The sequence below is a fragment of the Manacus vitellinus genome, unplaced genomic scaffold, assembly GCF_001715985.3.
Source record: "Manacus vitellinus isolate BGI_N305 unplaced genomic scaffold, ASM171598v3 scaffold_30_pilon, whole genome shotgun sequence".
NCBI classification, from domain to species: Eukaryota; Metazoa; Chordata; class Aves; order Passeriformes; family Pipridae; genus Manacus; species Manacus vitellinus.
This window is the reverse complement of record NW_021940291.1, coordinates 3,174,322-3,198,163: the sequence shown is the minus strand read 5'-3', so window position 1 is coordinate 3,198,163 and position 23,842 is coordinate 3,174,322. Positions and strand designations below refer to the sequence as shown.

Below are 23,842 nucleotides of genomic sequence, written 5' to 3'. Positions count from 1 at the left end.
TAAACCTGTAACTGAGGAGATTGGCAATCTAAGTTACTAAGCAGAGTTTTGCTACCGTTGTAAATAGAACTAATTCTAAAGCAATTTTTGTACCTATTAAATTTTTTTGGAGTTTGGGGGAAAGGTAGCAAAACAGAAAAAAGTATCAGGTAAGAGTGAAAATCCAAGTACTTAATTTTTTTCATTATTTTTTTAAACCCTGGTTTTAAATACAGCCTCTTATTAACATTAGAACGTTTCAATTTTTAGGGTTTACTCTTAAGTAAATTGCCATTTTTGGGGGCATAACATGCAATTAATCATAATATACAGATTCTAACAATGGCAAATTTTGTCTGAGGTAAAAGCACAGAAAAGCAAGGCAGTCTGGACTTGTGAACTTTAGGAATTGTCAACACCAAAAAAGTGACCAAGCTACTAAGAAAGGTGGTTGTGACTCAACAGAATACTACAGTCTGTTAGTGATAAAAAATTAAAATTCTTCATTAAATGGTAGCAACTGTTCTTGTTATCACAGTACCAGTTTTGAAAGCCACAGAGAAAAAAAATCCTTAGTTACAAGGAAGAAAATGCTCCTTTTATGTCCAAGAAAGTGAGAAAGCAATGGAGTTGGGGAATATCTTTTAAGATATAGTCTTTGGCAGTGTGTATACCTGCATTCATACAAAAGCTTTGTGCAGTACTGTAGTGTGTTGATATGCTCAGCTCCTGTTAGGTAGGAGAACTGTGGGCTCAGTTGGTGTGTCAACTGCAGCAACTGCCATCCAGACCATAATTCACTATTTTGTAAAGGATTTGCTGTGTCACCAAACAGAAGACAAATGCTGGTAGACTTCACTAGGAGACACATGGATATTTTCAAATGCCATGACGAATCCTTTTGAGGAACACATGCCTGATACCAGAAGCTTGATTCATTGTCTGTAAACTGTGTATCATTCTTTTGTTGTGAGTGAACTTTACTGTCACATAGGGTACAGTAATCTCTTATTAATGGTTGCTGGAGGGGGAATTTAAGTATTAAAAAAATGGGAAGCATGTGGTGGAGGTGGCTGATTAGCATCCTGGCTAGCATAGAGAATTCATGCCATGACACTGGCAAAATCCAGAGTTTCTGTGCTGTGGTGGTTTCAGTCATGGGAATTGCAGTATTGTAGTAACAACAAAGCTGAGGCTGGTCTGATGTGGAAGGTAATGTCTAAAATCAATACAGAGACAGAAAGGAATATTTCCCTCAGTTTAGGGAGACAGATGCTTGAATGGCTTTAAAGCACATTGTTACTGCTTTTCCTTATACGTTAAAGATTAGATGATTGTGGGTATTGGGATCATAGTTAATATATAGATTACTGAGAAAAACAGTACTAGGTACTTTATTGTTCTGTTGGCTTGTTCTTGACTTCATGTTAGTTCAGACCATGGCTCTGTGCCTCTGTTTCTCCTCCCTTGCAATTTCTGTCTAATCTCTACTTCATCTTAAATTTTTAAGCAGGAACTGCATCCTCATAGAATCATAGAATATCCTGAGTTGGAAGGGATGCGGACACACAAGGGTCATCGAAGTCCAACTCCTAGTCCTTCACAGGACAACCCCAACAGTCACACCATGTGCCTGAAAGTGTTGTCCAGACACTGGAACTCTGGCAGGCTTGGTGCTGTGACCACTTCCCTGGGGAGCCTGTTCCAGTGCCCAGCCACCCTCTGGGGGAAGAACCTTTTCCCTATGTTTAACATAAATGTTCTCTGACACAGCTTCAGACCGTTCCCTTGGATCCTGTCACTGGTCACTGCAAAGAAGAGGTCAGTGCCTGCCCCTCCTCTTCCCCTCACAATGAGGTCTCTGCTCAGTCTCCTCTTCTCCAGGCTGAACAGACCAAGTGCCCTCAGCCCCTCCTCATACAACTTCCCCTCAAGGCCCTTCACCATCTTCATTGCCCTCCTTTGGACACTTTCCAATCATATATTGTGGTCTTAGGGTGAGGCCGTACTAGTGCAGAGTAGAGGTTGTTTTCGTGCTGTGTTTTTTGTTTTGTTTTGTTTTACAGTGGCTTGTGCAGTCAGTGTTCGGTCCTTGGGATGCTTAGGCATTTCAGAAGTGATGTTTACAGTAGTAAGAACTTTAAATATGATAAATGACTGAAGTTCTCCTAATGCTTGAAAGGCATTTTCTAGTAATTCATAACAAAGCACAGATTTCACTATACCTCATGGGTTTACTGAGACATACTGAAAACTTTCAGAGATAATAGAAAACAATGCAATATCTTCGACTCTTGCTGTGGGGATTTGATGTGCTCTGTAATGTAATTTACACACTAATACATGCTAATGCAGCTTGGACTGGCATACTCAATTCTCTAAAATCCCTTGACTGGAAAACAAAATGTCAGCTGGTTCTACAGCTCTTTGAAAGCAATTTTTGTGATCAGGTTCATTAATTCATCTGTTGTCCATAGTTCTTTCTGGAGAAGTAGGGGCAAAATTTGCAGACAAGCATGACTTCATTCTCGACTCAAAGCAGTGTTTATGAATTACTCAACAAATGCTATGCCTTTACGTAGAAATTCGCCCTAATTCCTACCAAGGCGTGCAACACCACCAAACTCTGTGAACTTAATCTGTAAAAAAGCTTGAGGAAAGCATGGCTATCATTTCATAAAGTTTATTTGGAGAATGGGAGATGGTATGTTAAACCCAGCACTTGGAAGCGTTAATTCATGATCACTGTTCTGCTAAATTGAGAAACTATCATTCTTCTTTGGGTTACAGTATGTCCTCTGCAAAGCTTGTACATTTATTGTGTTTCAGACTTATTCGGTGGTTAATGGTGAGTTTTGTGGCAAAAGTTAAAACCTGTGGATTGGTCTCTGCACTTAATCTAGGGTAGACTGATGAATGAGATTTCCTGGATTCCACTAGGCTTTACTCTTATTGCTGATTGTTACTATTGTTGGTGATTGCCTCTGCCAACAGGTCTCTAATGTATTCTCTCTTTCTGTCATGTATCTTCTTTTGTTCTTTAACCTTATCACTCTGACCAGTCAGTGCATACAGAACCCTGTACATCAGTCAGAAAAATGCATGGAAATAATTCCTTAATTCCTCCAGTAGATTTAAGTAACTAAAATTGATTTCAGAAGAAGGGGTCACAGAAGAATTCAATGACATGTACTTAATTTCTTACGGGAACATAACTTCATAAAAGCATTTGTTACTGTCGTAAGAATAATGTTTTTAAAAGCAGTGACAAGTTACGTCCGTGGATAAAGTGAGATGTAAAAGGGGTAACACTAGATGGCAACATACACATCCTTTTGTCTGAGTTTGACTTATATTTTTAAGATAATTATTTGTATTTTAGAAGAAGACATTAATGGTTAATAATGACAGAGAGATAATTACTTGTGAGTACAGATGTCCCTAAATTTCAGGAAGAACAATTTCTTAAGATCTTCACAGAAAAATGGACTGTCTTCAAGAAGATATAAAAGAACTACTTTGTATCTCAGTCAAGCAAAGATCAGCAAAACTTAAAAGAAAAAATACTTCAAAAGATCAAAAATGGAAATTCTAAGCAGTTAGCATTTTCTTTCTGGTGATTAATGTAAGCATTAAGAGCAGTTACTCTTTGTAGGCTCTGAACAACATTTCTCTAAGCTCAGGTTTACCAGTTCAGAGGGGATCCATATATCATGATGGTGTCTTCTGGAGGCATAAATGTAGGGAAGGGTCACTGCCCTGCCCTACTGCTACTAGAAGGAGCTGGGGTGGGCTGTCACAGTTCAGGTACTGAAGTCCAGATATATTGTGTAAATCTTGCAGGTGCTGGAAGAGCACTGGACTAACTAATGTAGTATTGTGTGGGAAACTGTTCTGCAGGCAGAAGGGGAGGGCTGGAGTGAAATAGTGCATTTGAACATACAAGTGTGTGTCACCAACATGATGATTGCCATAAATTTGTTCCTCTCAGATTTTACACTCTGTTTCTTCTTTACATTAATTTTGTAAAGTTTCTGTGTAATTTAGTAAGTACTGGAAGTATAGCTGATCCTTATTTCTGTTTATTCTCACTTTGAAGTTTAACTCTTCCTCTATCTGAGCTTGTACTTTGGGTTCCCATTATGTGACTTGGAAATCTTTCAATAAGCACTGTCTGCACAGATGCTCTCAAGTCAGGTTGGGGTGGTTTTTTGTTGTATTTTGGTTGGGTTAGGTTTGGGATATTTTTTTAAATTTGCCATAGAGTTTAATTACTGGTACCAGTTTCATTTACTGGTACTGGTATTTTGTGTGGTGCAGTATATGTTTTAAACTTTGCAAGACTATGTGTTTCATCTTAAGTGAGTTGCTTTGTTCATTATGGAAGCAGTTAGAATTTCAGATTCAAAATATTTTGAGGTTTTGAATGAATTTCTCTTGAAGTGGCTATCTTGTATGGCTTTTGAGAAGATCAAAGGTTAAGATATAGTGCTTTAAAGAGCCTTAGTTGGCATAATTTCTGATTACTTTGAAATGGTGTTTTGTTTTGGCTTTTAAAATACAATTGTATTGTACAAGTTATGTACACCTTTGTGTTATATCAGCAAATTTTACACATGAAGTAAGCAATTGTTATGATAACCTATGCTATAAAGTGTATCAGTACATCCAAGCAGTGCTTTTAATTTTGATTCTAATAGCAATAATTGTACAGAAACATCATAATCTTAGTTTTACACTTTGTTTGAATAACCAAACATATAGTTTCGTTGTTGATATAGTTTTAAAACTTAAAAGCGACAGCTACAACTTGTCTGGTTTTAATTTTCCTATGATTGTAATATGCAGTAAATGTGGCTAATTCAGTGATATTTTTTTATACTGTAAAGAGTAAAACACACTGTAGAGCAAGCATACTCTAATATATGCTGCGTAAATGTAAACTGGTTTTCTATTTTAAAAACCTTAGTAGTTAAAAATATTACCAATTTTATTTGTAGAGGAAACAGGTAGAAATAGTCGCAGAGCTGCAGTGAATGCAAAGCATGCCTCTTAGGGATATGTATCGCTATGTGTTTCTAGAAATATGAGAATAACAGATCTTTGTTGGTTTTCAGATGTCAAATTTAAATTTCTGTCCCGTTCTACATGTGAATGGCATTATGATGCCTGTACAAGCCCTTGTTTCAAGACATGTAGAGACCCTTTTGGAAAAAACTGTCAGACAGTACCAAAGTAAGTATCTGTATTTTTATGGAAGAGTGTGTAATTTGGGCAATATACTTTAACAGGATAGTAGGAATATAAGTGACCAGATACAGGCTTAGTATATCAGGACTGTATTCTTGTATAAGGAGGTAAGGCAAAGAGAAAAGAAAGGGAATAAAACCTGCTGCTGCAGCTATATAAAAGTGACATTTCTGTCATTAGTGTACCATCAGATTCTGGAATGACTAGTATATTTGTATGTGTACAGCCTGGGGGTGGTATTAAAAAAGAAAGGTTATTACAAGTTTGTTTCAAATAGTTGTGCCCCTTTGTTTCCATTATCTCATAGCAACAGCCATATCTGTACTTGCTTTTTCTTCCCAGTTGGAATTTTTGCTAAGCCTGATAAAACTGGCATTTGGATTTTTGTGTGTAAAAATGTTTAGTGTCTCTTAAGCAATAGTATTCACTGCTGGACTGAACCTGTGACTGTGAATTTCAAAGGCTGAGTATCACAGAGCTTATGCTTTAGCTTAGGTCTGAGTGAGAATGGAAGTCATGGCAATGACATTTTGAAGGAGTACACTGAGGTGAACCAGACATACTTTATGTATAAATTCCATTTTTCTAAAATTAAATTCTCAATCTGGAAGATACTGTTCATCTAGTTAATAATAACTGTTTTTCTTTTAGAGTGGAAGGATGTATCCCTGCCTGCCCTCTCAATATGTTGCTGGATGAAATCACTCAAAGATGCGTGTATTTTGAAGATTGTATGTCTGAAAAAATGATATATTTATGTATTATACTTAGCTTATTAATTTCTTAGTTCTTTACTCATAATTTCAAATATCAGTGCCTAAATTTGTGTAGCTATGACCTTAGTTATATGAATCTTGAGCTCACTAAACATACACTTTTGTTAAAATAATTTCATTCATCAAAAATATGAGACAAATTTTAAACTAAGAAAGATGTTCTTGCTTCAAAACATTTCAGTAACATTATATTTCAAGCAAATGATTTAATGAATTTATTTTTTAATTTTTCTACAAGCTTTAGAAGTTTAAAGGCAATTGAAGAGATCAGTTATGTGAGTTAACCTGTAACTAAGCTAGCTTCATCACTGTAATTATTCATAAATTTCAGACTGTTTTCCTGTGTCTGATTTCAGGCATTGAACCTGCAGATGATATTCCACCTTTGCCTCCCAGCATTCAAACACCAGCAGTTCCACACATAACATCAAGTGCAAGTTTGGCAGCGATCGGTGAAGCGTTGACTTCGTTTCCTGTACCTGGAACAAAGGACGTGGAAACAACACTTGCTACAAAATTGCAGCTCACTGCAACTACAGGGAAAACTGAATTTTCAGCTGTTACATCTAGTACAACACTTCCAACAATAACTTTATCATCAAACATTTCATCACAGTCAACAGAAATGACATCTGGGGGAAGCACTGCAGCAATATCTGGGACAACAAAATCTAGTGTAAGCTTGTTTGCTTCTGTTGACACTTCTCCTGTGTTTCCATCAGCTGTCAGTTCAGAAACTTCCACAAAGATACAAGTGATCAGTAGTGGTTCCACTAAACTATTGAGGGCCACAGAACCTCAGACACTAACTGCTACACATGCAGTGACTACAAGCACAGAATCAGAAAGCAAACCAATTGCTACTTCTGTTTTTACTGGGACACCACTCATACTTAGAACAACAGAAATGCCAGTCAAAACAAAAACAATGGAAATATCAGAAATAGCCATAAGAACACGTCCCACAAAAGAAGCACAAGTAAAGCCAGAAGGAGTTATAAGGTTTACACCCAGTTCATTTGAATCAATAACAGATAAAACTACTGCGTATGTGCCACAGTTTTCCAGATCACCGCCTCTGGATGTGCCCTCATATACAACACCAGTAAACTTAACAGGAACTTTGGAAGGGACAAAAATCAGTGTAGAACAGTCTTTTATCACAGTGGCTAATGTTACAGTAACATCAGTTTCTCCTGTGCTCACTACTTCATCTTTATTAAAACCAGTGTCTTCAGCAACAGCTGTTTTAACCAAGCAAACTGTGAAGACAACATTTTCACCGACATCCATGCCATCTATTTCATTAGGAAAGACAACTATGGAACCTCCTTTTGTAATGGTTCAACACCTGACTGGTACTCCAGAGGTACCTTTCACTACAACTCTAGGTCCGAAGAAGACAACTCTACAAACTCAAGAGAGATCATCAGAAACAACTTTATCATTTGCAACTCATATAAAGGAAATTCCCAAAACAACGTCTCATGTGGAGCATACATCAAGTTCCTATTTCCCTCCATATTCGCTACACCCTAGTTCTACAACTGAAAAATCTTTCGCTCTTTCTACAAAAAGACCTTCAGTGTCTGTTCCTACTCCTGCTTCTCCAGCTTCAGGTGAATTTAAAAAAACATTTAAAACTGTTTCGACTACAGGTTACCCCTCATACACAGTTCTAAATACAACACAGTTCCTGACTACATTATACACGAAGTATCCTGTTGTGGCTGAGACTATCAGAGTGACACCTTTGTCTGTAAAGGAGACATCCAGAATAACATCGCCTCCTGAATTAGCGGCAAAGACAACTTTGTTTTCTGGAAAAGCATCTACTGAATACAAGTCAACTCTGGTTTCAAGTACAGAGAAGACAAGCACTTCAGCATATTCAGGTAGTGTTACCACATCAGAAATGAAAGCCAAAGAAACCACCACAGTTCCTTTTGTAGCTACAGAAAGAGAATCATCTCAAAGAACATCCATCACTGGATCTCCACTTACTCTCCTTAGTGGGACTGAAACCACATTGTTGACAACACAGCCTGATAAATCACAAGTGGAAAGTATTACTACCATCTCTACTAGAAAACCATCTGCCTTGACTTTTTCACCATCAAGTTCTCTAATCCCTTTAAACACTTCTCTTCCTTCGCTACCCTCAGATGGAAAAGAAGTATCACTGACAACTCTCAGTTCCATGCATACATCCCATGAAACAATCTCTTTATACCCAAGAACAACTATAGAAAAATCTATGTTAATGACAGAAAAGACCTCTCCAGTCCTGACTTTCTCTATTTTATCCACTATAACAGAACAATCAAGTCTAGTAACAACAGAATCATATGAAAAATCACCAGGCAAAGCCATTTTGAATATCACTAATGCCACAATCTCCCCATCCTCTGAATTTAGCAACCAGCTCATAAGAACCACAAAAGTAACGACAGGCAAAGAAAAACCCTCTCTGTCCCCTTCTGTTGTACTTCCAGTAACAAAGTCTTCTTACACCTTCTCTGCCTCTCAGTATCTGGGAGATAAATTAGTTTCTTCACCTTCTTTAACACAACGGATACCAGAAGTAACAACCACACCAAAATATTCAATAGAAACTAAAACAGTTTCTACAGCACTGAAACCTACAGTCCAAAGTATAACAGATACAGTGAAACTTACAGCAGCTACAGCTCAGCCATCCCTGCCTCCGTCTTCAGCAGGCCCCTTCTCTTGGCAGACATCTTCAGGACATAAACTTTCAGTACAGACCACAAAGACCATGGTTATACCACATTTTTCTACTCAGAAGATTATGGAACTTGATCATCGGACTTCTGAACCTTCCCTGATGAGCCAAAGCATTACCCCAGCTTACCAGTATCCTGCAGAAACACTAACAAAATCCACCGGTCAGCCACAGCCTGTCTTTAGCACAACTGAAGCTACAGCAAGACTGCCTTCCTTATACCCCTTAATGACCTCGCTACCAGAGGGCATTCATTCAAGTATATTGCCTTCCTCAGTAGGTCCTACAAAAGTTATTTTACCAACTGAAAAATATTTGCATTTAACTGATTTGGTCACGCAGCCACAGGTATTAAGAACTTCTGTTTTGCAGTCTACAGTCCCAACTAGAACAACAGCTGACTTTATTTTTGGCACCAAAATTCCCTCTTTCTCACCAAAAGTGCTTGCAGTTTTAACAACAATTAAAAAGGAGCCATTTCCTTCATTTTCCACACAAAAGGCAGCTACGGATCTAAAATTCACATACCAGGCCTCGTTTTCTGAATCACTTGATTCAAGACAAACACTTGAAACAACCTCATCTTCACCAGGTCCTAAGTCAGCCTCTTCAGCGGTTTTGTTACCAGAAACAACAGAAATTCCCATTGTGATGGGGGGTGGGCCATCCACATCAACAAGCAAAAGCGATACAGAGAAAACTGCAGTGTTGCCTAAGCAGGTCACGCCTTCAGCCACCACCTTCAGTTCCACGTTTGTAGCAAGTACAGCTGCAGCTTCAGCCTCTTCAGTGATGAGCAGTGCTGGGCAAAATCTTAGTATTGCATCAGCAACTTCAGGCAAAGCAGAAGCGGTCACAGAACCCATCACAAGTGCTGCGAAGCCCACTTCTGTTACTTCAGAAGCAAAAGGAGCTGTGCCCCTTGACACAATAAAATCTGAAGAACCACAACTACCAACACAAGTCCAACCTGTTCTTACTCAGGGTGTTACTGTTACCCCAGAAACACCTCAGACATTTTACTCTCCATATTTCACGAACAGAACTTCAGTTCTGTCCACTATACATTCATCTTCTGAATCAAAACCATTTTCTTCTACAGCTGCATCATCAGTCAGTACTACTCAAAGTTCAAAACCTGAAATATCATCTGAGATGCAAACACCTTCTGTGAGTTCACTGCTAATGATACCTGGTCATCCAAATGACACAACAGCTCCATCAGTTTCCTCGTTTGCCTATTTATCTACCAAACTACTTCATGACTTGACTACAACACTTTCTGATGGACTGGCAACAGCTGAAGCCGTGTCAGGAGTCACAGCATCACCTTTTATGGTGCCTCAAGAAACAGCAATTCTTCAAACTTGTACAGTGAGTAGCTAAAAATATTTATCTGTCTGTTTTGGAATATGTCTTTTACACACCGATTAAAAAAAACTGTGAGCTGTACCTTGATCTTTAGAATTTAAAATATCTGTATCAAACAGGGAGCCCAATTATGTTATCAATTGTATCTGAAACCTTGGATGATTTCATTGCACATAATGTTTTTTTTCTAAATGCTATACTGTACTCAGTTTTATTCCTCAGTTTTCTGAGGTGTGACCGTTACAAGGGTTTTTTTGGCAAAAATGGTGGTTTTATATGCTTTTGTCATATTGCTCTCCTTAAAATATATTTTTCCAGAGATCCCTGTTATTATGCCTGCTTGTGCCCTTCTGTATTTTTCCTTCTCAACTTTTTTCAAAGTAAAGTTAAAAATTCAGCAGTGCTTTTCTCACCTTTACAACAGGACAGCAGTGTTAATGTGTCCTCAGAATGGTCAGGTTTTCAACATGCTCTTCACTTGTAGCTTCTATGAGCGTCTATGTACCTGAAGATTGTGAACCCCTTTTTTAAACAAAAACTTTACAATACTGTGATACTAGATTGATAAGAATGGTAACCTGTGTCTTTTATTAAATGTGCCTTAGCCAATCACAGAGAATGAGTGCATAAAACACATTTGCTTGGATGGACAACTGATTCAAGTTAATAAGTCCCAGAACTGCCCATACAATGCAACTCAACCCAGCTGTGGAGTTTTAGGATTTGCTACTCAAATGAATGGTGACAAATGCTGCCCAAAGTGGGAATGTGCATGTAAGTTTTAATTATGTACCTTTGAAGTGAATTTAGGTAACAATTTAATGCATGTGTAAGAAGGCTAAGAACTGACACTTCTATACCATAGCATAGAAATAGAAGATGCACACTGTAGGGGTTACTCATTGTCTAATGAAAGTTATAATTCTAGTTGTACGTCCAGGGAAATTAAATCAAAATGCTCCTTTAATTTAGGATATTCCTCTTACTCAGCTTTAGGTATCTGCAGTAAATATGTCCAAGTCTGACTTAGACCCATCTTGTCATTGGTCTAATCAGGGGACACTTAATCAATATAGCCAGTGGATTCTTTGGTTCATTTTATATCTACTTGAGGATGAGAAGATTCCCCAGACTGTTAACTATCTATGTTTGCAGTTTGGGGATTCTGTACAGTAGTCACTCCCATCAGTTTCCTGGAATTGGGTAGAAGGAATCCAAACCTTGAAGACAGTTTGATTTAGTACCTAACAGCAAGGAAAGTATGCAGAGATAAGCAATTGGAATTTCTGGTTGTGCTCTAAAGTTTGAATGAACTCGGAGTAGAACTTCAAGCCCTTTGAAACACAAAAGCTTTAGCAATGAGACTGGGAAATAGAAACTTTCCACCTTAGGAACAAGACTAGAAGGGAACTAAGGATCTGGTGGGAGCTACTGTCATTCATGATTTTTCCTAGTTTAGCGTTTGTAAAAATTGCAATTCCTTGCTGGCAAGATCTGCAAGGATAATTGCAGAGGTCTGCAGGTTGTTCCCTGAAATATGCAGGATTTGACTCTGCTGTCCATTTACAGACATGAAACAGTATCAAATATAGCTGAAAATATATGTTGCATATATGAAACTCTAGTAAGCTAATCTTCTAAAATTTATTTGTTTATCTTCATATTTTGTAATACTTACTGAAATTCTAAAATAAGTTAGAAAAAAATTTACTGTTTTTTTTTTTCCCCTCAGGTCGTTGCACCATTTTCTCTGATCTGAGCATTGTAACCTATGATGGAAATCATTTGGCTTTATTCAAAGAAGCATCCTACATTGTTAGTCAAACTCAAGATGAAACTATAACCATCCATGTCCTTGACTGTAGAATGGTAACTAACATTTATCAGCTACCAGAAGGTGTTTGGTACTACTAGTAAGATGTGTCTTAAAAGCAAGAGCATAGTAATACTACAGAGTTGTGGTTATTATTCACTCCTGTGCAATATCTATGAATTGTACTTGCATTTTACAACATTCACAGTTTTTATAACACTTTATCACCTGACTGCATATGCGTAGTTCCTTCTGAGACAGCTGGAAGATGAGAAGTAGATCCATGTTATTTTATTGTATGTGCAATATAGACAATGTGGTGAGAGATTAAGTGGATATGCAGCACCAGTCACTTCTGTGAGTGCTGTCACCTAACAAATGCCACCAGTGTATTTCAATGCATGATTTTTACCTATGTTCATGTGGAGAAATTCACACTGAAAACACCAATCTTCAGAGCCATAAAAGATTGTAGGAATGCCAGACTGAATTGGATCACCCTGTGCATTCTGAGTTTCTGACATGGGAGGAAGAGAGAAATCCTAGTGGGCATCCTGTCTAATGGGTAGTGTGGATTGGCTTTTGTCATGAAAAGTTAATTTCTTATGAACCTTTACAAAACTCTTTAAATTCCAGTCTCTTCCATGAAAGCTAGGTAATTTTGTTATCCATATAAATGTCCATTACAAAGTTTGGTCCCAAGTTGTACCTTATGCAAGTTAATTTCAGGAGTTCAATGTGATTGATTTGAAAAAGATGTGTTTATGACTTTCAGATTTGCTTTCCTGTTGCATTCAGTACTTTCTGTTTTGTTCAGTGCCTTTTAGCTCAGGAATTATGCGTGTATTTGTGATCCATTACTTCTGTACTGTACATATATCATAGAGATACATCATTCCCAGTCTCATTCTTGCTCACCTTCAGGCAGGTAGTTCATATTTTCTGGTGTCCAAACAGCTGGTCCACTGGTTTTCTTTCCCCTGAAAACCTGTATTTCTGTTGTAATTGTATCAATTGTATAAATTGATTGTATCATACAATCAAAAGATTTTGTGATACAGCACAGTTGCTGTAAACAAGGGTTTCACAGTATTTTCCTTGTTTATTTTACAAGAATGCTATCCAGATAAACTTTGTAGTCCTGACTTGAAACTGTAATCAGCAATGGATTTCCTTTCTTAATAATATATCCCCCAAAAATCCTTAATTTCCCAGTGCCTAAAAAGAGTAAGCAACTAACGTAGAAAGATTTTGCACATTGTGACTATGGTTAATGTATTTTTGCTTTCTCCACAGAGTAATTCAAATTCAACTTCTTTGTGCCTGGCAACGTTGAATCTAACCTATCTATCAAACCAAATTATTATCAATCGTTTAAGTAGAAAAGTAAGTATTATGAAACTTTTCCTTTTAGGTAGCATCTTACTTCTGTAATCAACTGCCTTCTCACATGGATACTGAGGATTTATGTAAAACAAAAAAGGTCATATAACTTGTTGATTTCGTAATTTAGTAAACTCCTACTAATTTCAAAGAGCCAAACTGTCATACAAGGACAGTTACGGAGGTGAGTCACAGAGTAAGTCACATAAACTCTTAGTCCCTTTGGTGCCTATATTATCTTTGTCGAGGAGAACCTGACTTCTTTTGAAATGGGTTATGATTTAGATTTCTAAGCTGCTGAGAATCTGGCCTTAGTTCTTCTACCTGACAATTAACCTCTCTTCTGCCTGTCTTTTAGGTAACAGTAAATTCAAGATCTGCTTGGCCTACTGTTAGAAAATATGGATACAAAGTTGAAGATTCAGGCTTCAAGTATGCGGTTGAGACCCCATCAAAAATCAGAATTCAGTGGTTTCACAACACAGGTGTGATGATTATTGAGTTTAATAGTAGCAGAGAACCGAGCACTTTGGGACTGTGTGGTAAGTATAGACGAGTGTAAGCAATAAAGGCATTCAGATGCTTTGCTAGGGAGACACATTTTCCTAATTATATAAACTATTTATTTCAGGATCTGTCCCAAAAGAGTTATTGCAGATCATTGCAAAGTTTAAGATACTATTAAAATTAGTCTGTTATTAATTTTTTTAGTTGTTGAAATGATGTCTGACATCTATCCCTGTAATCACTTTTTGCCCATAGTGTTGCTCCTGTCTGTAACCTGTTTGAATCACAGGCATGATTGCTGTAACTAAACCCAAATAAATAAGACAGGTATAAGTCCATAATGTCAAATAGGTCCTTTACAGATACAGTGTTTGATATCCATCTGATAGGAAGTGATATGTACTATTTTCAGTTTCTCAAGGTCAGATTTCTCCGGAAATGTTAACTTGAGAGAACTAATCTTTGTTTATCTGTTGGAGGAAATAGTTCAGAGGGAATTTCTTAATAGTAACAGGTTAAATAAACATCATGTTGCCCTCTGTTATATCAGTTCAATAGTTTTGCCTACTTTCTTTCTTTCTAAAAAGCATAGCCTTGAATAAACTGTGGGTGTTATAACCTTTGCAAGCATGTATTTGTTGATGTAAATCCCTACTGTGTTAGCTGAATCTGTAAATTTATCTGCTGTAAATTGGAGCTGGAAAATGGGATTAAAGAGATCATATAATTGCAGTGGATATCTTTCCAGTTTCAGAAAGGGCAAATGCCTGGAGCTCAGTATCAAATACCAGTGATAGCTCAGTCCAGTTTCAAGTCATGAAGACAGTAATGTGCTTCTCACAAAGTTTGAGTTCGTGCCATTTTGAAATTGGATTATTATCTGTAATTTACCCTAACTTTTGTTTACAGAACCATTCTTGCTCTCTTTGTCTAGTTGTTATTGTGGTTAGATCAAACAGAAACAAGAAAGTAAAGACTGTGGTTTTTTAGTAAGCCTGATTCAAGTTATCCAGAAAGTCTCTTTTGCCTTTATGTGTTTGATTACTGTGATAGGGAGCACTGAGAACATTATATTCCTGGTTTACAAGGCATTTTGACTAGATGACAACACATTTCTGTGGATGATGTTGCAAGTACAACTTCTTCAGAGAATGTGCTGTGTATTTCTGGTATTCCTCCCTGACTGGGTTTCTCTGCATGGGTCTGCCTGCACTGTGCTGTCTGGTGCAACTTAGAGAGCCTGCTTTAAGTGAGCTTCTTGTGGTGCATCTTTTCAGGCTAAATTAGTCTACTCTGATCTCCTGTGCTTTCTGTGTAATTCTGCTACTTGTATTTGATCTTTCTCAGATGTCTTTCAGCTGAACTGCAGTATTGGTAGATCCTGATTTCTCAGCTTCATGGAAATGCTAAAACTCAAGACACCATTGCAGTTTTGTGGTACAATCCTCCCTTGGAAGGATTCGTGTCAGAGACAAGTGTGTTTTACAGTAGAAGGATTGGCCAAATGTGGCAGCTGGTGAAGAGCTGGTGGGGGAGAGGAGGGGTTTGGGAAGGGAACATTGACATCTCTACAGCAAAACTGGTGAAAGAGAGTACAAGAATGTCAGTTTTAGCTGTAACCAGATCCCACCAAGACAAATGTGAAGCCTTAGTTTTGCTGTGTTAAATCTCCTTGTCAATGTATAAGAGAAGTGAAAAAAGATATCCCTGACATGACGGCAGTCCTTTGAAGTCTTTCAGAACCATCAAGTACTTCCTATCTGTGTTGCATATACTCACAACCTCAAAAGGTTCAGCCAGAAACATTTTTTATCAAATAAAGGTTACAGCTTGAAAAGCTGTTTTACTCTTTGAATGCCTGTTGCTGTATCACTGATTGTCAATGACTTACTCTTGTCATAAGGGATTGTGAAAAGTGGTAAAACAGACCAGTTCTTTAGAAAAGGGTGAAATCCACAAATAGTTTTTGAACAGATAAAGATTTAGGATTGTGTTTGTGGAGACTTCAGAAAAAAAACATTCTAGAAGTCTGATACAAAAGTCTCAGAAACTGATTAGGAAGAAAGAACTAGGGACTCATCCATCATTCTGCTTTTTTTCTACCTGCTGTCTTTTAAAGGACCTTCTGAGGAGGCTACTGTAATACCTGGATGTTCTGTGTTGACCAAACTCACCCTCCATGTTACATTGCTTCTTTTGCTCCAAAGTATTTCAAAATTGCCAGCTGTCTTAGCTAAAACGGGGGTGGGGGGGGGGAAGGTGATGCTGCTTTCTGGGAAGCAAATATAGAAAAGTTGGATTTTTTTTTTTCTCCTGCTGAGTGGTAATATAGATATACCTGGAAGTGCCAAAAGCTACACTTCTATGGTAGCTCTTCAGCCAACAGATGCTTAAGATTGCTCAGAACCATAAGTAGAATGATACAGTATGAAATACTGTATGATACAGTCTGAAATACAGTATCAGATAAGCATCTTTGCATTTTATGGGAGTTCCCTTTTCTTACAACATTTACAGTTTTAATTTGTTGCTATACACAGAGGTACTTTGTAACCTTTTTTAAAATAGATTTTTCTTTAGTGCCTGTGCAACTGAGGGGTGAAGCTTTGTGCCATAGCTGGAATTTCTGAACAGCTCTTTGATATGCAATAGATTTCCACTCATAGATGCATCTTTACTTTCGTTTTTCTCAATTTTTCTGAAATTTGCGTGCTTCGATCCTACCAAATGCTTTCTACATCTGTTGTTGGTTGTGATACTGTTATATTGTATAAGATTTTATAAAGCTATTTACTTGTTTGAATGTGCCACTTCAAACATTCTTCAGAATGAACCACATGGTGTTAACCTTTCTTTTCCTTCTGGTGATTCACAGGGTTTTGTGATAGAACCTTGGAAAATGACTTGATGCTACCCAACAGGACAGTTTTAAGCAAAAGCAGTTCACCATCGACTTTTATAGACAGCTGGCAAGTGCCAGACACATTAAAGTATGCTGGAGAAGACAGGCATCAGGAAACTAATTGCTCACTCACAGACTGCTCAGAGTGCTTAAGAATGGTGTTGAACCAGACCTTCAGCAGCTGTCATCCTTATGTAAGTTAACTATTTCGAAGCTTACATTTTGAGAGAGCTGCAGTTCAGATATAATCTTGCACACTTGATAATTTCATTACTGTGAGACTGCATGTAAATACATTTATTGAATGAGATGTATACTTTATCTTGTATCTACAGTTGCAAGGTAAAACTAATTGAAGAGTATGGCAGCTTGATAGGAGAGTTGCAGTTAGCAATAACACTTTCAGAACTTCATCTCTGTTAGTTTTGAAATAACACCTAATTCATAAACCAGTCTCAGCTAATTCAACTGTATCAATAAGATGTAGAGAAAAGTAAAAGAAAATAGTTTTAGAATCAAACTAATCCTTAAGCCTTCAGCAATTTAACAAGTCCCAAATTGCAATAGGTAATCTGAGAACCTGCATTCTCAAAGGCTCTAGAGACAGTTCCAGCTCAGAGATGTGAAAGTGTAGAACAGGTCCTGTAAAGCAAGCCTAAAGCAAATAACAAACTCACAGTGTGCAAATAAATTATTTGTGATCATATGAGTGCATTACCATTTGACCTTTTGTATATTGTTGAGTTTGAGGAAGAGGAAGCCAAAACCAGGTAAAAATATAGAGGTAAGGAAGAACAAAAAACAAGTAATTATGCCTTCTGTTGGAAAAACTCTATTACCTCTTATATTGTCACTTATAAGAGATGAAACTGAGGAATATAAGTATGGCAACATTCAGAAAGTCTTACTCTTAAATACTAGTAGATTGCCTCTGTACACCAATGAAGGCTTACTGTAAACCAAGAACTTTTGGCTTCCTTGTTTGTAGCTGACACTTTAAAAGGTCGGTCTTTTTCCCACCTGGCATAGTCTCTATGAAGGCACCATTTTTTTTTTTTTCTTTGTTAGGTTCCACCTGAGCTGTTCTGTGATATATGGGTTCAGGACACTGAGTACATTCGAAATCCATGCATTTCCCTAGCTGCCTATGTGGCAATGTGCAACAAATTTAATATTTGTATAGAATGGAGGAGCTCTGATTACTGCCGTAAGTATTCTGCATGTATGTGCACCTCTAGTGCTCACAGAGACAAAACTTGCCTAGTACAAGAGTTACTTTAAGTGGAAAATGCCAATTGAGTCTTCGTGTACTTTGGAATTATTATTGAGATAATAAATTTAGCATTTTTTACTATACATTCCAAGCAGTGTTCAAAAGTAATCAGGACCATTATAGCCATTTCAAAGATGGAAAAGGTAAACGGAAGAACTTTGCTCACAATTCTGCCTCTGGTTTACTATGTACATTTATGCAGAAGTTAAATCTTCTCTTGCAATGTAGTGTTTGTTTCTCAAAACACAACAGAATTGGTTGCGGAAAGGAGGAAGCCACAAAAAAATAAGTTCTGAACAGTATTACTGATCTGTGTAGTATTTGCAAAGATTTTTGAAGTTCGAATTATTTTGTGTCAACACTGTTGACGTGGTTTGATATCTCTACTGCCAAAAAGCAAACCGAGGCCTGACGAAAATGTTACTACAAGAAGAGGAGTAAAAGTGCTTGAAAATACCTTTTGATTGAATTTGTCATGTAGAAGGTAACTGGTTTGTATCGGTGTGTCAGGTTGGTAGATCTGACTGAATTGGCAAGCACAGGAAGTTGACAAGACAATAATATCTTCTCTTAGGTATTTCCTCATGTGATTGCAACTTCAGAATGTGTGATTTGTTTATTTCCTTTTTAGCCTTCCCCTGCTCTGAAAACTTCTCCTATCAGCCTTGTATAGCTGCCTGTGAGGTTCCAGATAGTTGTCAGAATAATGAGGTTGCTTCTCTGGATTCAGACTCCTGCTCAGTGTTGACAGAAGGCTGTGTCTGTGCTGGAGGGACCATCCTTCACCGAATTCATACTGCTGTCTGTATTCCTGAAGAAAAATGTGGTATATTTGGATGTGATTTTCTTCTTTATTATCTGCAAGTTGGTGGTCAGATACTTCATTATTAATAAGTTGAGTTCTGGTTTGGTGTTGTGTGGGTTTTGCATATGTCATTCAGTTGAGGATTCTAGATATTCAGCAGACATTAACTCTGCAGGTGAGCAAACAGGGAATGTCCTTGTGATATACAATTTTGCTCACCTCTCAGCTGAAGAGTGCTCTTCAAAATGGAAGTCTTTGTTTATGCATTCTAGTATTCTAAGTGTGTTAGTTTTGGCCTCCTTTTTACCTAAGCCCTTTGCCAAGGGTCCAGCCTTTCAATACTAAATGGCATTCAAAAATTATGCAGCAACAGTTAATTACACATTTTGAATAATACATGTATATGTCCTATATTCTTTCTGCCAGCATTCATGTTTATTTTTATTATAATTCTGCCTCAGCACACCAAATAGCAAACCAATGCCTAACAACACAAACCTTAAAGATATAGATTTATTAAGATTTATTATGATAAATCAGACAACATAAAGCACTGTAAATTAGTAATAGTTTTGATATGTGTGAAATACAAAAGTAGTTTGTGTGGAGACACAAAACAAAGTGGAGGCCTAGATCTTCGAGTGTCTTGCTTTCCCACAGGAGCTCAGTCTCAGACTGTCTGCTCTTTCACTTTCTTGTGGGGTGATGGAAGTGGGTGAAGCCTTTAAAATTCTGGGATTTTTAGACTTCATAGAAAATGGTGGTCAAAATTTGAAGTAAAAAAGGATTACTTCTGTTTTGTGTTGTCCTGATCTAGCTTGTACAGACAGCTCAGGAACACCTCACGCAGTGGGTGAGATCTGGAACACTTCTTTGAGCGGATGCTGTATGCAGAAATGTGTTGACAGTGAGACTATTGTTCCAGTGGAGTACAACTGTTCAGATACCCACAATTTAGACTGTCAACGATTTGCAGAAGTGACCTTGCATGTTCCTGATGATCAGACATGTTGTCCTCAGAAGATCTGTAGTAAGTATTCTTTAATGATTATGAATACAACCACTGAAATATGCAGATATCTTTACTCTGTGGTTGGGTTTTTTTTCCCATTACATATCTTACTTTTGAAGCAAATGGAAATGACTTTGGTTTGAATTAACAGATTACACAGAAAATTGTAGAAACTTTTTACTGTTTGGCTCAATATCCAGTAGGTTTTGGGGTAGAGGTAGAGGTACAGATGAGGGTTAAGAGGACTAAAAGAGCACTATGTTTATTTGGATATGAATTGTGTTTCTCTCAGCCGTAAAGGTTACTGTTTTATTTTTAACTTCTGAATACAAGCAAAAGATATAAGTAATTCTGAGAAAAAGTGTTCTGGTGATTGTTTATCAAATTTATGAAGTGAGCAGTAAAAAATGATAGAAAAGTGATTTTTTTCTTTTAATCCTTACTTAGCTTAGAAAGCCCATCTTCAAAAAGAAATTTCAGTTCCCATGTTTTGATCACCTGATATGATGCAGTGAATTTATCACAGAATTTTATTTTTTCAATTCTCACTAAACTATAGTTTAGTGTTGCCTCCATGGAGAGTGCTGCAAATGAGGGACACTTCTTAATATTACCTTGGGATTTTTTGCTAGTTCCTTGTGGTTTCATATGCATGTTGTTATTTGGAGATTTAGGGTATCTAACTGCAAATACTGCTTGTCACTGATCTACTTGACTTAAAAATGCATAGTTTAGAAGGTAGTTGTTATTTTTTTTTTCTTTCCCTGTATGTAACAGTTTGTAATCAGAGTCTCTGTGAACACTTGATCCCTGAGTGTAATGCCTTGGAAAAGTTGGTCACTTACTACAGTGAAGAATCCTGTTGTCCCAGCTACGTTTGTGGTAGGTTTCTTTTCAAAAGGTAAAAAAGTTCACCCTGTAAAAGACATTCAGTAAACTAAATAGATCAACTTGGATGGACAAAGGTAGTTAGTGTAGATACCATTGCTAGTATGGCCATTTACAAAATTTGCTTTAGTCTAAAAGCTTGGGATTGGTCTGTGCCTCAATTTGAGCAGATATGGTGTAGTCTTGTGTTTACTGATAAGGCAAGAATGTCTTTGCTCTCTTGTGATGCAAGGTAGAAGTTTTTTCTAAAGCAGCTTGTAGTATCTCTGCTCTGCACTGCCTTTCTTAGGAATATAGCATAGCAAAGGAGGAATTCTGAGCTTCATATAAAGAAATACATTTGTTGTACTTTTTTCAGAATGTGATCCAGAAAAATGTGAACCAATGGAGGAGATACCAAGCTGCCAGGATGATCAGACACTAATTGCTGCTCGGGTGGAGAATACCTGCTGTATTTCCTATATATGTGGTACAGTAGCCAGACTGGTTGATGTTATAAGTGTGGTTTTGCATATGCAACATTATTTATTATTATCTTGCAACTTAGGGCTTCTTGTACCTCCTTTAGCTCTCCCGACCTAGTAAGGCTTGAAAGTGGTTAAAACAATGGGCATTAAGTTTACAAAACATAAGAAATGGCAACAACCATGAAAAGTCACAGAACGCCTTTGTGCAACTGAGTAGTATTCATGAGTTATGCAGAGGAGTGGTAATGGAGTCCATGGGTGAGGAGTGAAGGAATTCAGGGCTTTTTGAGATCCATGTACAGGGTGTGAATTAGCTGCATGAATATTTTGTCTGAAAGAAGAATGAAGTTATATATGCTTTTACTCCCTATATTCTGCTGTATCAGCCATGGTCCATCTTAATCAATGACAAATATGCCATATGAGAGTAATATGCAAATTTATTCTAATTTATGGGATTTGGCCTTTAATGACTTAATTCAATAATAAAATTGCACTTTTGGCATTAGTATAAGAGCCCCGATATTACTATACAGTTGTTTTCTGCATAATAATGTGATAATCAGGTTCTATTGAGTTTATCTTTGCACAGATATCTGTGATTCAAAGGCCCAGTTGCCTTGATTAGCACTTCCATGTGCAAAAATTTGGGCATTAATAAAAAACATGAATTACACTTCTGTTATTTACAGTAATCAGGGGATTACTTTGATCATGTGATGGCAATGTGCAGTGTTTGGCTCTTCTCGCTATCTGCATTCTTCTGACTCTTTTTTGATATAGAGTCTTTTTACTGTACATGTTGAAAAGTACATGCTGTGGTTTTCATATGTGTTCAAGTGGGAAGATAACACTGGGATCACAGGAGATGCCCTTTATTTTGAATCAAAGATTCCAGAAAACACCAGTATGAGCTAGTAGGAGAGAAGACCTAGCAAAATTTTTCTTAGCAAAAAAGGGAGGGAAAATCATGTTTGGTCGCAACGTGTATTCATTCTTTATAGCAGGGGACAAAGGAAAAGGCAAGTTACACTGTGAATTAGCCTCTTGTATAGGGACTATAAGGAATGAATGCAGAGCACCTCTGTTCTCTTTCATGTGGGTCTGTGATAAACTTATGGGAATGTTTTGTAGGCAGTAGTAATATTTCTTCAGATGTTTTAAATTTAAATAATTGTTCTCTTCAGCATGCCCAGCTTGCTCCGATCAAATACCCAAATGTCAAGAAGGAGAAGTTCTTATTGTGGATGGCAACACTACTGACAGGTGTTGCCCTATGTACCAATGTAGTAAGTTTTGACTTGATTTTGATATTCTCAATAATAGAGAGCATGTCAATTTTGTAGTGCGGAGGTTCAGTGCCAAAAACTGTGGATTAGAAATACTGCTTCCCTTGTGCATATAAGCATGCTATCATCTGTAGTCCTGAACAAATAATCTTTACTTTTAAAACTTTGTGTGTAAAGCATCATCTGAATATCTGTATTATGGAGAAAAATGAGTAAATTCAGGCCCCAAATTCAGGATATTTAAAAACTATTTAAATATTTGCTTAGAGTATTTGTACTCCATGCTACCGTCACCTGATATCTAACAATTAAATTTCTGTTGTAAGTCTTTTTGAATAAGATGTTTTCTAAAGGTATTTATTATAAGTAATTTATTATATCTTGATTCATATTTCTATTCATCAAAACATGACAACCTTGCATTTACTGAACTTTCTTTTCTTTATTTTTAGTTTGTGAAATACATCGTTGTCCTGAATTCAAATGTATGCTGGGCATGTCTTTGGTGGAGGTGTGGAGCCCAGAGAAGTGCTGCCCCTTTCGGACATGTGGTAAAGTCCCTGATTTTCATTATTGTTGCCTTAGACAATAAGATATTGAAAACAGCTTTGGCCTCTTGGTTTTGAGTCTGGTTTCAGCCAGCTATACCACTGTGATCTGCTCATGGACAAATAATGTAGCAAAGTCATTTCACAGTACAGAACTTCCTAATCTGCCTGTTTTGATTTTTCTTGCTTCAAAAGGTTGAATAGCATCCTGTAGAATTTGCTGTCCAAACTGGGTGATTTATCATCTTGAAAATGTAGGAGTTTATATTGGGTTTGCATGGGAAGGTTTTGGTGGGGGTGGAGGCTTCAGAGGCGGGTTCTGTGAGGAGCTGCCAAGAGCTTCCCCCATGTCCAATACAGCCGATGCCAGCTGGCTCCAAGCCGGACCCACTGCTGGCCAAGGCTGAGCCCACCAGCAATGGTAGTAGCACCTCTGGCATAGTGTATTTAAGAAGGGGGAAAAGTTGCTATATGACAGCAACTGCAGCCAAAGAGAAGAGTGAGAGAAAGAGATATGTGAGAGAAACAGTCCTGCAGGCACCAAGGTCAGTGCAGGAGGAGGGGGAGGAGGTGCTCCAGGTGCTGGAGCAGAGATTCCCCTGCAGCCTGTGATCCAGACCATGGCGGTGAGGCAGCTGTGCCCCTGCAGCCCATGGAGGCCCATGGGAATGCAGAGATCCACCTGCAGCCTGTGGAGGACCCCATGCTGGAGCTGGTGGATCCCTGACGAGGTTGTGACCCTATGGGAAGCCTGTGCTGGAGCAGGCTCCTGGCAGGACCTGTGGACCCATGGAGAGAGGAGCTCATGCTGGAGCAGGTTTGCTGGCAGGACT

General features: G+C 37.7%; 1 protein-coding gene across 1 annotated transcript in view; it reads left to right on the top strand.

The window, feature by feature from the left end:
- OTOG (otogelin) overlaps positions 1-23,842 on the top strand; it is a 100,343-nt gene that overhangs the window by 64,165 nt on the left and 12,336 nt on the right. Inside the window, exons 34-49 of the mRNA XM_025895467.2 lie at positions 5,097-5,214; positions 5,881-5,960; positions 6,362-8,219; positions 8,487-10,125; positions 10,728-10,896; positions 11,855-11,991; positions 13,232-13,321; positions 13,677-13,860; positions 16,701-16,921; positions 17,796-17,934; positions 18,632-18,826; positions 19,623-19,835; positions 20,595-20,699; positions 21,064-21,174; positions 22,360-22,461; positions 22,914-23,012. Of these exons, the coding sequence (XP_025751252.2) occupies positions 5,097-5,214; positions 5,881-5,960; positions 6,362-8,219; positions 8,487-10,125; positions 10,728-10,896; positions 11,855-11,991; positions 13,232-13,321; positions 13,677-13,860; positions 16,701-16,921; positions 17,796-17,934; positions 18,632-18,826; positions 19,623-19,835; positions 20,595-20,699; positions 21,064-21,174; positions 22,360-22,461; positions 22,914-23,012 (5,460 nt within the window). The remainder of the gene's footprint in view (positions 1-5,096; positions 5,215-5,880; positions 5,961-6,361; positions 8,220-8,486; positions 10,126-10,727; positions 10,897-11,854; positions 11,992-13,231; positions 13,322-13,676; positions 13,861-16,700; positions 16,922-17,795; positions 17,935-18,631; positions 18,827-19,622; positions 19,836-20,594; positions 20,700-21,063; positions 21,175-22,359; positions 22,462-22,913; positions 23,013-23,842) is intronic.